Raw genomic sequence first — 11,551 nt, forward strand, 5'->3', positions numbered from 1 at the left:
TCTTAAAATGTAAAGATAATTACTAAAAAAGTTGAGATCAGGTGAAGATAAAGCAAAGGTACAAGAGAATACTTCTGCCCATGTTAATCCTAGTTTTAAGAGAACACTTGTGGAAAAATTTAAGATTCACCTGACCATCTATGAGTGTTATTGTTGAGTAGTTTCCTATTTGACTACTATATAAACAGTTATGCAGTCAGAACATGACCATGTAGACTAGATAATTCATATGATATTTCAATGCAATTTATGGAAGTTGTGGTTAATTTTGACATAATCCAGCAGGTTATAGCTTTACCTAAATCTGTCCTCATAAACTACAGTTCAGATTTTCTTTAGTGACAAGATCGCAGGTAGGCAGAGATTAGTGAAATAGTACATGTGGCCTTCTGAAATCCATTGTCCCGTTCAGTGTCCTGACCAGAGTTATTTCTCTGTACTGAGGCCTGCTGTTATGTAAATAAAACTTTAAATACCTTCAAAAAAGTTAAGATGCAAATACCTATCCCCTTCAAAATAAAACCAAAAGCAAGGATCTATGCCGGTAGATTCTGACCAAAATAAAGTAAGATTGTAATAGTAAGTATTACAGTATATCTAAATCTTATTAACATTTTTAAACTCTTCATTTTGTTTTTAAAATGTACGTAATCTAGTTCACAATTTCTACTGGCAACGGTTTCAAAGATGGTTTATCACATTCCGACGATACCTGTGATCTGGTGAGAGTAAAGTGAGCATTGGGATAACTGAATCTGGTTATTTTGGGAGTATCTGTACTAGGAATATCTTTACTGGTTTTGCTACATCGATGCAAACCTCACTGTGGATGTGGTGCACCAGTTTCAAACCAGGAGAAGCCACACCCCCAGTGCAAACCTTATTTGATACTGGTCGAGTCATCTGCCAGTTTGCACTGGTGAAGCTCACCAATACAAATATCCCTGCTATAGATAGGCCCTTAATTACCTAGTTTATTAATATCTCCTAATAACAGCTTTAGTTGGATTATAACGAGATCTAAATTAGAGTTAACCATTGTTTTTCTTCTGCAGTAACAACAGGAAGAAAAGCAATGACCATTGTGCTTTCTTTTTTGTTCTTTGCAAAGCCATTCACATTCCAGTAAGTATCTAATTGTCCTTTTATGGCTTGTGTATTTCATAAAATCAGGTTCTTGATTACTGAAATTAAATAATATTACCAGTTAACCATCAAAATGTTTGAGTAAGATTTTCTTCTCATTTCTACTACAAATGTTTGAAAGTTGTTGTAAATATTGACTGGTTTGTTGATTGTTATGCCAGAGAGAATAATTTCATTTTTTCCCAAAAACATTAGAAGACAAATCCATTGTACATATTGGGAGTGGGTGGAAGGTGATGGTTTTTTGTTGTTGTTTTTGGGCGGGGGGGGGGGAGAGAATTTGGTAGTCTAAGAAAAGCTTATGTAACATCTAGCATTTACTTGTTAATTAGCTGCTTGGGGGCTTACTCTGTAGAGAAAACTTTGGCTAAAGAACATTTAATTCCAATAAAATGATGTAGTTTTCTCCTGGTATAGGGCTCAACTTCGAAATCTTACTCAATATACTTTTTTATAACTAACCTTCTGTTATCTTGACCATTAACTTGTAAGTTTGTTGGCAGTATTGACATAGCTTTTTATTAAGCATTTTAGAACAGTTTCCAAAGGGTTTACATTGATAAATAAGGCTAAATGATTTACATCAAGTCTAATTATTGGATTGAAACAAAATAGCATTTAACTTTATTGCCATTGTACTTTGTAACAAGTTGTATTGGAGGAATGTAAGCAAAGAATGCCCAAAATATTTACATGTAATTTAGTCCTTCTGAAAAAGGTGAAGTCTTTTTTTTATATACACACCTCTACCCCTATATAACGCTGTCCTTGGGAGCCAAAAAATCTTACCGCACTATAGGTGAAACCGCATTGCTTTGATCCGCCGGAGTGTGCAGCCCCACCCCCCCGGAGCGCTGCTTTACCGCGTTATATCCGAATTCTTGTTATATCGGGTCACGTTATATTGGGGTAGAGGTGTGTATAAACATATAAACACAAAGCCTAATGGTAAACAAACAATTTTGATGAGTGGAACAACAACAAAAAAAGGTGTTGAAATCAGGCAATCTAAAGTAATGTTGGAGAAAAGAGCCCTATGTAGGAGCAGTAGTCATAAAATATAGCTCCTATAAACATGGGAATGTACTGCAGATTGAGGGTATTTTATTCATACAGCTAAGAACCATTACACTTAATTATAGCTTAGTATATGTGGACAGGCTATGTCAAATAAATTACCTTCTCCAGCCTACTTACCTAAGAGGAAGGAGAGAGGATAATAAAAATTAAAGATCTAAGCTAATACCTTGGCTGAGTCCTACCACTTGCTTCTCTCTCACTGGAGACCATCTTTTAGATTGTCAACTTCTTGAGGCAGAGACTTTATTTTTGTCTTGTAGAATCTGAGGCACATCATTGGCACATTACAAATAAACTGTTAATACTATGATTATTTTCCTCTTTTTCCCCCTTCAGGTACGTGTGGTCAGGTTTATTAGTTGTCCTGGGTATATTTCTGAATGTTTACAGTAAGAATATGGATAAAATCAAGCTGCCTTCGCTACGAGGTCTTTGGAACAAAACTGCGGAAGAAAGAAAGACACGGACGTTGTCACAAACTGTGTAGACAATGGTTTTATGCCATGTCTTGAATCTGACTTATTTTATTGGAACAGTCTTCAACTGGTTCACTTTCCACAGGGAACATTATTAAAACCAAAGGAGCTGAAGGCATATTGTCTGCTTGCAGATGATTTGACATGAACAGTTTTATGTGAGCCTTCTCTTCAGAGCACTTGAATTTGTCATAGGTGTTATATACCATTGTCAGAAGGCATTATCAAGCCAATGAAGGAAAGCAACTCCTGGCAGACTGCTGAAAAACTATGCTCCAAATGGGGGACAGTAGAATATTAATTTGAGCATTTTTATCATATCAGATGTGGCTGATTTGAGATGAGTGGTTGTTTTTATTGTTGGGTTGGGATTATTTAAAAGTAATATTGTATTAACACTTAATGGAAGCTAATCAGCTACTGATTGACCAAATTGAAATTTTAAAGTTGGAAGAGGTAGAATACGGTATGTCATGATTTTTCATTTTAAATAAAAATTCAGTTTAAGTTCTTGATGAGCTTCTCAACATTGTACATTTGTTAATATAATTGGGCATTTCTGTTGAAATCAGAATCTGATTATTGATTTAAATTTGAGATTGAAAGAATCATGATTTTTTTTCCATTTCCCCCCCCCCCCCCCATCCAGCTTTTAAAAAATTATTAAAAAGTGCACATAGACATTGCTGTTAAACCTAATGTGGGGGGAAAAAGTACCAAGATCTGTATCTGCTTGCAATACTATTTCACCATCAGAGGAGTTGTCTGCTGCTTACTGTACTGGTGTAAAACAGTGAAAGTTCTCAGCACACAGGTTAATATATTAAACATTATTTCTCTTCACTGTCCTCAAATTAAAGCTTTAACTCCAAACATGAGTGGATGACAGTGAGATTTTTCTTCCAGTGGACAGAGTGCACACACAGGATCTTACTGATCAGGAGGTGTGGGTAAATGAGACACAGGGATGGATTCCAGGGCTGCCCAGAGGATTCAGGGGGCCCGGGGCAAAGCAATTTCGGGGGCCCCTTCCATTAAAAAAAAGTTGCAATACTATAGAATACTATATTTTCATGGGGGCCCCTGTGGGGCCTGGGGCAAATTGCCCCACTTGTTCCCCCTCTCCCCCCCCGCCCGTGGGCGGCCCTGATGGATTCAAGGGGCAAGCTACAAACTTAACTAACAACACCCCTCCCCGTTGCTATCTGCCCATCCTCTCTCTCATAGCAGGTATTTAATTGGGTCCAGTGTGGAGTTAAAAGGATCCCACCATAAAACCAATAATTCAGCTCACTTCTGAATCCTCTCACCCCTCTTCCTCCCTCCCACACACCCCCTCCTCCAGTAAAGACTTCAAGTCTCTCTTTCTCCTTACAGCAAAAGGTTCTTACCAGTCATATGTTGCAATAAGTTAAAAATTCCTATTCTTATTCCTTTATGCTGCACTTCTCCACAAAGCTATGAGAGGCAAAAAAAAAAAAAAAAAACCCTCTGTACCCCTCCAGTTCGGCCCAATAGGAAAAATTCCTTCCTGATCTCCAAAATAGGTGATGTGTTAGACCAGGGGTCTCAAACACATGGCCCGGAGTTATTTCCTGCGGCCTGCCATAGGCACCAACTCCACCTGCAGCCAAACTCCTCCTCCTCCCCCCCCACCCAAGCACGCCACGTCCCCGCTCCTCCGCCTACCTCCCAGCGCTTCCCGCCATCGCTCTTTGGTGGCACTTAGGACTTTCCAGGAGGGAGTGGGGAGGAGCGGGGAGGTGGCACACTCAGGGGAGGAGGCGGAGAAGAGGCAGGGGTGGGGATTTGGGGAAGGAGTTGGAATAGGGGTGGGAAGAGGCGGGGCCTCATGGACAAGCAGTCTGAGGTGTGAAGGTATGAAGGTCAGCATGTATGATTCTTTGCAGTGAGTAGTTGGGAAGCATGTTTGTTAAAAGTGGCAACATATTTTGTATGAATAGTTAAAAAGTTCCTGCCATTACAGCTATGTTGATAGACTGTTAGTGTAGATCATCAGTGTTATTGACCACATAAGGAATAGTTACAGGTGTTTATATTTTATTAAAACCCCTCTTCGCATTACAGTTTTTAAAAAGTTAATACATTGACTTTTAATAGCATACTATTACTCTTCATTTTTTTCATTTTTGACTATACTTTTATATGGTTATATGAAAAGGTTTCAGTTATGTGGCCCTCGGGCCAATGTACTAGTCCTCATGTGGCCCTTGTGGTGATTTGAGTTTGAGATCCCTGTGTTAAACCCACAGCATCTTGGAAACACATCTCAGTACATACCTCAAGTAGAGGGAAGAAATATGGGGCAGCATTCACAGCAAGATGGCCCCTGGATGTCTGGAGAGGCTTTAAATTAATGTCTAATGTCCCATCAAGAAGAACAGGGTTACTTGTGGCACCTTAGAGACTAACAAATTTATTAGAGCATAAGCTTTCGTGGACTACAGCCCACTTCTTCGGATGCATATAGAATGGAACATATATTGAGATATATATATACACACATACAGAGAGCATAAACAGGTGGGAGTTGTCTTACCAACTCTGAGAGGCCAATTAAGTAAGAGGAAAAAAAACTTTTGAAGTGATAATCAAGCTAGCCCAGTACAGACAGTTTGATAAGAAGTGTGAGAATACTTACAAGGGGAGATAGATTCAGTGTTTGTAATGGCTCAGCCATTCCCAGTCCTTCTTCAAACCGGAGTTGATTGTGTCTAGTTTGCATATCAATTCTAGCTCAGCAGTCTCTCGTTGGAGTCTGTTTTTGAAGTTTTTCTGTTGTAATATAGCCACCCCTGTCTTCCCCAAATGGCCAATGCATGGCAGAGAAGTCCCTTTCAACCACATGCACTTGAAGGCACAAGGCGGGGCTAAGCTCCAGCATTTGAGGGCTTCAGCTGTTCGCTCCCTCTCCCAGGAGCTGGCCATCCCCTTGCTATGGTCCTATCATTTCCTTCTGCTCCCTGCCCCCCTGACTCCAAGACAGGGAGGGGCATTTTCAAGCTATGTCTCCATTTTTTGCATGCACATTCACTTGCAAACTTGCACACACAAAAATTGAATGCAGTCATGTAAAAATCAGGCCCTCAAATTTTGCTGTCTGGAAAGTCTTTTCAGCAGTTAAGCATGCCCTTGCTCAGCACTGGCTTCTCTCATAATTTGTGATGGAAAGATATATTGGATGAAAAAAAAAATTGGGCAGAGATTGAACTATTCCAAAATCTTTTGGGTTTGTGATGTAAGCATTAGTACATCGTGAAATAGCAATCATTGCTGTACATTAGTTCTCACCATGGAACTACTATCATGATTTGCCGCAACTCTGCTAATCGGACTATACTGAGAGATAAAAATTTTATTAAAGTTAATGTTAAAATTATATCATACTGTTTTCTTAACCTGTGTCTCTGTACATCTAGGTATAGTGCTTAGATTATCCATAATGCAACGTTTGTTTTAAGAGTCATAAGATACATATAGTACATAATCAGCAATAACCCAAATTTAGGTGAATAAATTTAACAATAGTTTAGATATTAGCCTCCAATTACTTATGAAAAGTTAAACAGAGTTGGTTGTGGAAAGCAAATATATCAACGAGTAAAGATTGTCCCTCAGTAATTGAGAATTTAGGGTAGATTGTCCGTTAGAAAATACAATCCATCAGGGAAGTATTTGAGTTACTTTCCCGACTGCGCTTCTCATCAGCACTCCAGCTCATCTCTCCTGGTATTGCCTACGTCCAGTGATATGTTCTAGGTAGATGTCCCTCGACCAACTGATGGCGTCCGACATCCTGGGTTGCCCCATCAGCTGAGCGTAGCGTTAACCAATTCCACAGTCTCTCAACACTGACTCCTTACTGGGGTCCAATGCGCCCAGAGCTCCAATGATCAGCACATGAGTTTGAACCTCAAAGCCCCAGCTCTCAAGGTCTCGTCCAGAGGAGCCTATATTTCCAGCTTTCGAGATTAGGCGTCGCAGAAGGCAGTGGTCTTGTTTTCAGAGGGAACTGTGACATCCACCATGATCTTCCAGTCCTTGTTGGTGGTGATGATATCCTGTCGCAGTTGGCTGTCCATTCCGGGGATGGCGGAGTTCACAGCGACTTTCCCTACAGGTGGCAGGATGGCTCTGACCAGGCAATCTTGGATGGTGTTGTGGCACAGCTGCCAGGCTCTGGAATCGGGCTTGCAGCTACACAGGACATGGGGTAGTGTCTTGTTGACATAGCCACACTTCCTGCATCACTTGTCCCGATTCCTTTGGCGGACAGGTCCACTCAGCGGAATGCAATTGAGCTGGACCCTGTGGATGAACCTCCAGTCAGCAAATCGGGTGAAGCTACCCCCGGGGAGGAAGTGGTTGCTGGCATCCCACTTGCATGTCACCTCAAAGGCCTTCCCATGGTCTGGCTTCTGTTTCAGATTTTCTATGTCCTGACAGTGGATGGAATCTTTCACGGTCCTCCCCAGCATGATTCTAGCTCTTGGGGTGATCATTGTGTGCTCCGTGTTCTTCACCTGTGCCAGTGGCAGCAGGACTTTCAGCTCCTGGCATTCCTCACACTACGTCCAGTGGCAGCCGATACGCTTCTCCAGTCGTTGCATAGCATTGCCGGCACGAGTCCCGAGCGAAGCAAAGTTCCTCCCCCCCTTCCAAATTTGCCTTCCAAGGAGCGGCTTAGGTAGGAGGCGACATCTTGCTTGGAGGGGGTCCTTGCAATTCGCTTCTTGATGGCATCCTGCATAGCACTTTCCGTGGTTTTCCTAACCGTTGGTGTCTGGGCAAATCAGAAGGTGTGAGTGATCACTGCAGCGTCACACAGATCACCCATATGAGGGACGTTGGTGCCACCCTGCCTGTGTGAGATGTATACCAATTCATTGCTGGTCCTCTGAGGAAAAAATATCCACTTCTTCACTAGCTGCCTGATGATGTTGTCTACTTTAAGAGGTACCTTCGCCATGGCAGATCCCCTTAAGAATAATGAAATATGGGGAATCAGAAAGGTGTTCAAGGCATTTGTCTTCTGCCATGGTGCCAGTAGGGAGGAGTCCATCCTTGCCACATCTTGTAGGATCTCTGCGATGGCATCCTCAGGTGTCTGCTGGACGCAGAAACCCATGAGCATGCTGAGATGTTAGTATGCTTGCCCATCCTTAAGGAAGATCATGGGTTCACCCTGGATCTGAAACAGTGTTGCCTGGACCGAGTCCCTTCTGCGGTCATCGATATTCAGAAATGCACACTTCCTGGCATTGAAGCAGAATCTCATCCAATTGGCAGCCTCGCTCATGACATTGCACATTTGTTGGAGACTCTTAGGGTCGTCTGCAATCAGGATCAGATTGTCTGCCTATTCACTCTATTGCCATAGGAGGTCAAAACCACCTAGACCGCTGTAGATGGCTCGAATTAGTGGCTCCATGGCTAAGTTGAAAATGATGGAGCTGAGGGGACAGCCTTGCTTCATGCCACTATAGATAGGAATTTCAGGCATCTCTACTTCCATGGAGGGGATGGTGGTGGTGCAGCCATCATAAAGTTCCCGGACCGGTTGGCAAAAGTTTTGAGGGCATCCCGAACTCTCACAGCATGGCAAAAATGTGCTGGTGGGGCATCGATCCGAAAGCATTAGCCAGGTTGAGCTACATTATAGCACATTGCTTCCGTGCCCTCTTGGCCATGTGAATGGCAAAGTTGTGTTCATAACAGCCTTCGCATGAGCTGAAGGTTTTCTGGATGGAGCTGATAACTCCTCCATTCACTGACCAGTCTGTGATCCTAGCCGCTAGGCAGCTGGTTGGTGTACAGTTTGTACATGGTGGAACAGAGAGAAATGGGTCTCCAGTTGCTGGGGTCGTCTTGCTCACCTTTCTTGTAGACGAGCACCATCATAGACTTCTTCCAGGAGCTGGAAGTACAGCAGAACTGTTTGCATTTGTTGAAAATGGCATTAATACCAGGCAACCGGGGTCTCATTTTTTCAGGAAATAATAGCAAATGCCATCTTTTTCTGGGACCGTTTTTGATCTTTGTAAGTCTGGTCATTACTTCCCGTGATGTAAAGTCTTGTTCCAGGTCCCCTGTATAGCCAACTCAGGGTAGAGGATGAAGGCATCCTGGACACTGCACTTTGTTCTGAGCTACATGGTCAAACACACCCTTGAAAACGAGAATAGTCTCTCGGATGGGATTCCGCAGCAAGATGAGGACTCATCTCGAGGATCTCTCTCATAACCTTAGGGCAGTTTGACCGGTAGAGCTTCTGGATCCTGGATGCTGCTGCTTGATCGTAGCAGCAACTGATGTTCCTTCTCCTGGCTTCTCTGATGATGATGATGTGATGGCCCAACGCAGGAGTTCTGTGAGCAGTCAGTGTTTTCTCCCGAGTTCCCTTCCTCGTAGATACAATTTCTGCAGACAGGTCTTTAGTGAGTTGGTCTACAAGGAGGTCTAAGTCAAAGGAGGCTGTCTTCGCCAACTCCTCCATCCAAGGGCTTTAGCCCTTGCTAAAGACTGTTGCTCCTCTGGCTGCTCAATCTCCGCAGGCTCATGCTGAAAAATTGCTGTGGAATTAGCATGTTGCCTCATTTCCTCCCGGTGTTGAGAACTCCTTTCAGCCAAATCTTGAGGCATGATCTCCGGTATGACGACAGTGTCTTCCCTTACAAATTTTAGGGTAGCACTGGTCTTTTTAGGAAGGACAGTTTTGGAGGTACCAGTGCTGGCCTTTTTAGGGATGTGGTCTTGCGTGGGAGTTTCTGGGACTACGCTGGTCTTTCTGTGGATGAGTTCTGTCTGGTTTTTTTGTTTGTTTTTGTTTTGTTTTTGATACAGTGAGAGACCACCTAGGGAGAAGGTCCCGTTGGGTGGTCTTGGAGGCTGTGCTGGTCCACCTAGGGTTGAAGTCCCATTGTAACTCTTCACAGTCAGCTTTGGACTTAGCTATCTTGAGTAATTTTATATCATCTGCAACCTTTGCCACTTCCCAGTTCATCCCCTTTCTCACATATTTTATGAATATGTTGAAGAGCATAGGTCCCAGTACAGATCCTTGAGGGACTCTGCTATTTACCTCTTTCCATTATGAAAACTGACCATTTATTCCTACACTTATCTTTTAACCAGTTATTGATCCATGAGAGGACCTTCCCTCTTATCCCATGACTGCTTACTTTTAATAAGAGCCTTTGATGTGCAACCTTGTCAAAGGCTTTCTGAAAGTCTAAGTACACCATATCAACTGGATCAACCTTGTCCACGTGCTTGTTAACACTCTCAAAGAATTCAAGTATGTCACATTGTTGCTAATTCTCAATTTTATTGAGAGTCTCACAATACTTGATGTTTCTCTTAAACTCCCAGCTACTGGACTCACAACATTGACTGGTTATGCCATACATAGGGGACTGGATGAAAGAAGGTATGGAGGTGACAGTATGTGGGCTTGTCTACATAAACACTTAGTTTTTGGCAAGCTGGGATGTAAATCTGCCGGGCACTAAGTGTCCATGTGGACCCTGCTGCTGCACACTAATGGTTCCTTAGTGTGCTTTGATTTACATCACAGTTTGTCACAAACTAAGTGATTATGTAGACAAGTCCTGAGGAGCTGACAAACAAGTGGATGAGACTGAAACAGTGGCAGAGAGGAGAGAGTGGAGGGCAACATGAAAATTGACAAGGGATAAGCAGGGTGGGACAGAGGAGGAGCCTGGAGATGGTGACAATCTTAAATTTGATGGAATAGTGATTAAGAGCCAATCAGAGGATTTGAAATAAGTTCAGATGCATTTCCCCCCCCCCCAGTCACAGCTCTTGTTCCTTCCTCTCCACATCAGCCTTAAGCAGCTATTTCCCAATGAGGGCAATTCACATGCCAGGTTTGCAAAGGAGGGGGGAAGTTTCCAGGTATTTAATTTTTTACCGATTCTGAAAAAAAAGTTTTCAGTCTTCCTTAACTCAAGAACAGATTAATGGATTCCCCTCAGATTTGATGAAAATGTTTAGGTGGAGACCAAGAATGGAAGAGGTGAGTCCCAAAGGAATTTCTCAGGCAATTTTTGAGCAAGTGAAACCAGGGTAATAAAATCTTAACTGTAGTATTCTCTGCCTCACTATAATCTGGTGGTTAGTGTTACTGATTTACTGGGTTCTGTATCTGTGCCTCAATTTTTCCATCTGTAAAATGGGAATAAAGAAGTTTTTAACAAAGGTCAGAAGAGTCCTCAAATGAAAATTACTATAAAAGTATTAATTGTATCCTTAAAAACAACAAAGAGTCTGGTGGTACTTAAAGACTAACAAATTTATTTGGGCAGAAGCTTTCGTGGTATGTGCATCTGAAGAAGTGATGTTTTTACCCACGAAAGCTTCTGTCCAAATAAATCTGTTAGTCTTTAAGGTGCCACCAGACTCCTTGTTGTTTTTGTAGATACAGACTAACATGGCTACCCCCTGATAATTGTATCCTAGATACATTCATACATCTTAAATCAGTCCAATCACAATTTCTAACTGAAATTAAAAGATACAGATTGCAGTGACTGATGTTCTTATAATCAGCATTTTGTCTGAAATTTCACCATTTGGTAACGGTTTGTAGTGTTAATGGAATTAATCAAACTGAACAATTTTCTTCTCTATTTCATACAAGATTGAGTTAGTGGACCGCACATTAGAAAATGTCAATTTTTTTTAAAGAATTGCTTTATATTATAGGTGTTCTGGAATTTGCAATACTTAGACTAATCTTGTTATGGGTTTAGAGTTGCTAGAGCAAGTTAAAGAGTTGGGTTTTTTTACGGAGGGGGGTTGGTATT

The 11,551-nt window shown here is 42.0% G+C and overlaps 1 protein-coding gene across 3 annotated transcripts in view; it reads left to right on the forward strand.

The window, feature by feature from the left end:
- The window catches only part of SLC35B3 (solute carrier family 35 member B3), a 34,869-nt gene extending 31,652 nt beyond the window's left edge, over nt 1-3,217 (forward strand). For 2 of the 3 annotated variants that reach the window (XM_054019107.1, XM_054019106.1), the window contains exons 9-10: nt 1,056-1,125; nt 2,563-3,217. In XM_054019107.1, the coding sequence (XP_053875082.1) occupies nt 1,056-1,125; nt 2,563-2,713 (221 nt within the window). In that variant the 3' untranslated portion in view covers nt 2,714-3,217. The remainder of the gene's footprint in view (nt 1-1,055; nt 1,126-2,562) is intronic. The other variant, XR_008443886.1, reaches the window with a different exon arrangement.
- The last annotated feature ends 8,334 nt before the right edge of the window (nt 3,218-11,551 follow it).

This window comes from Malaclemys terrapin, chromosome 2 (genome assembly GCF_027887155.1).
Source record: "Malaclemys terrapin pileata isolate rMalTer1 chromosome 2, rMalTer1.hap1, whole genome shotgun sequence".
Taxonomy (NCBI): Eukaryota; Metazoa; Chordata; order Testudines; family Emydidae; genus Malaclemys; species Malaclemys terrapin.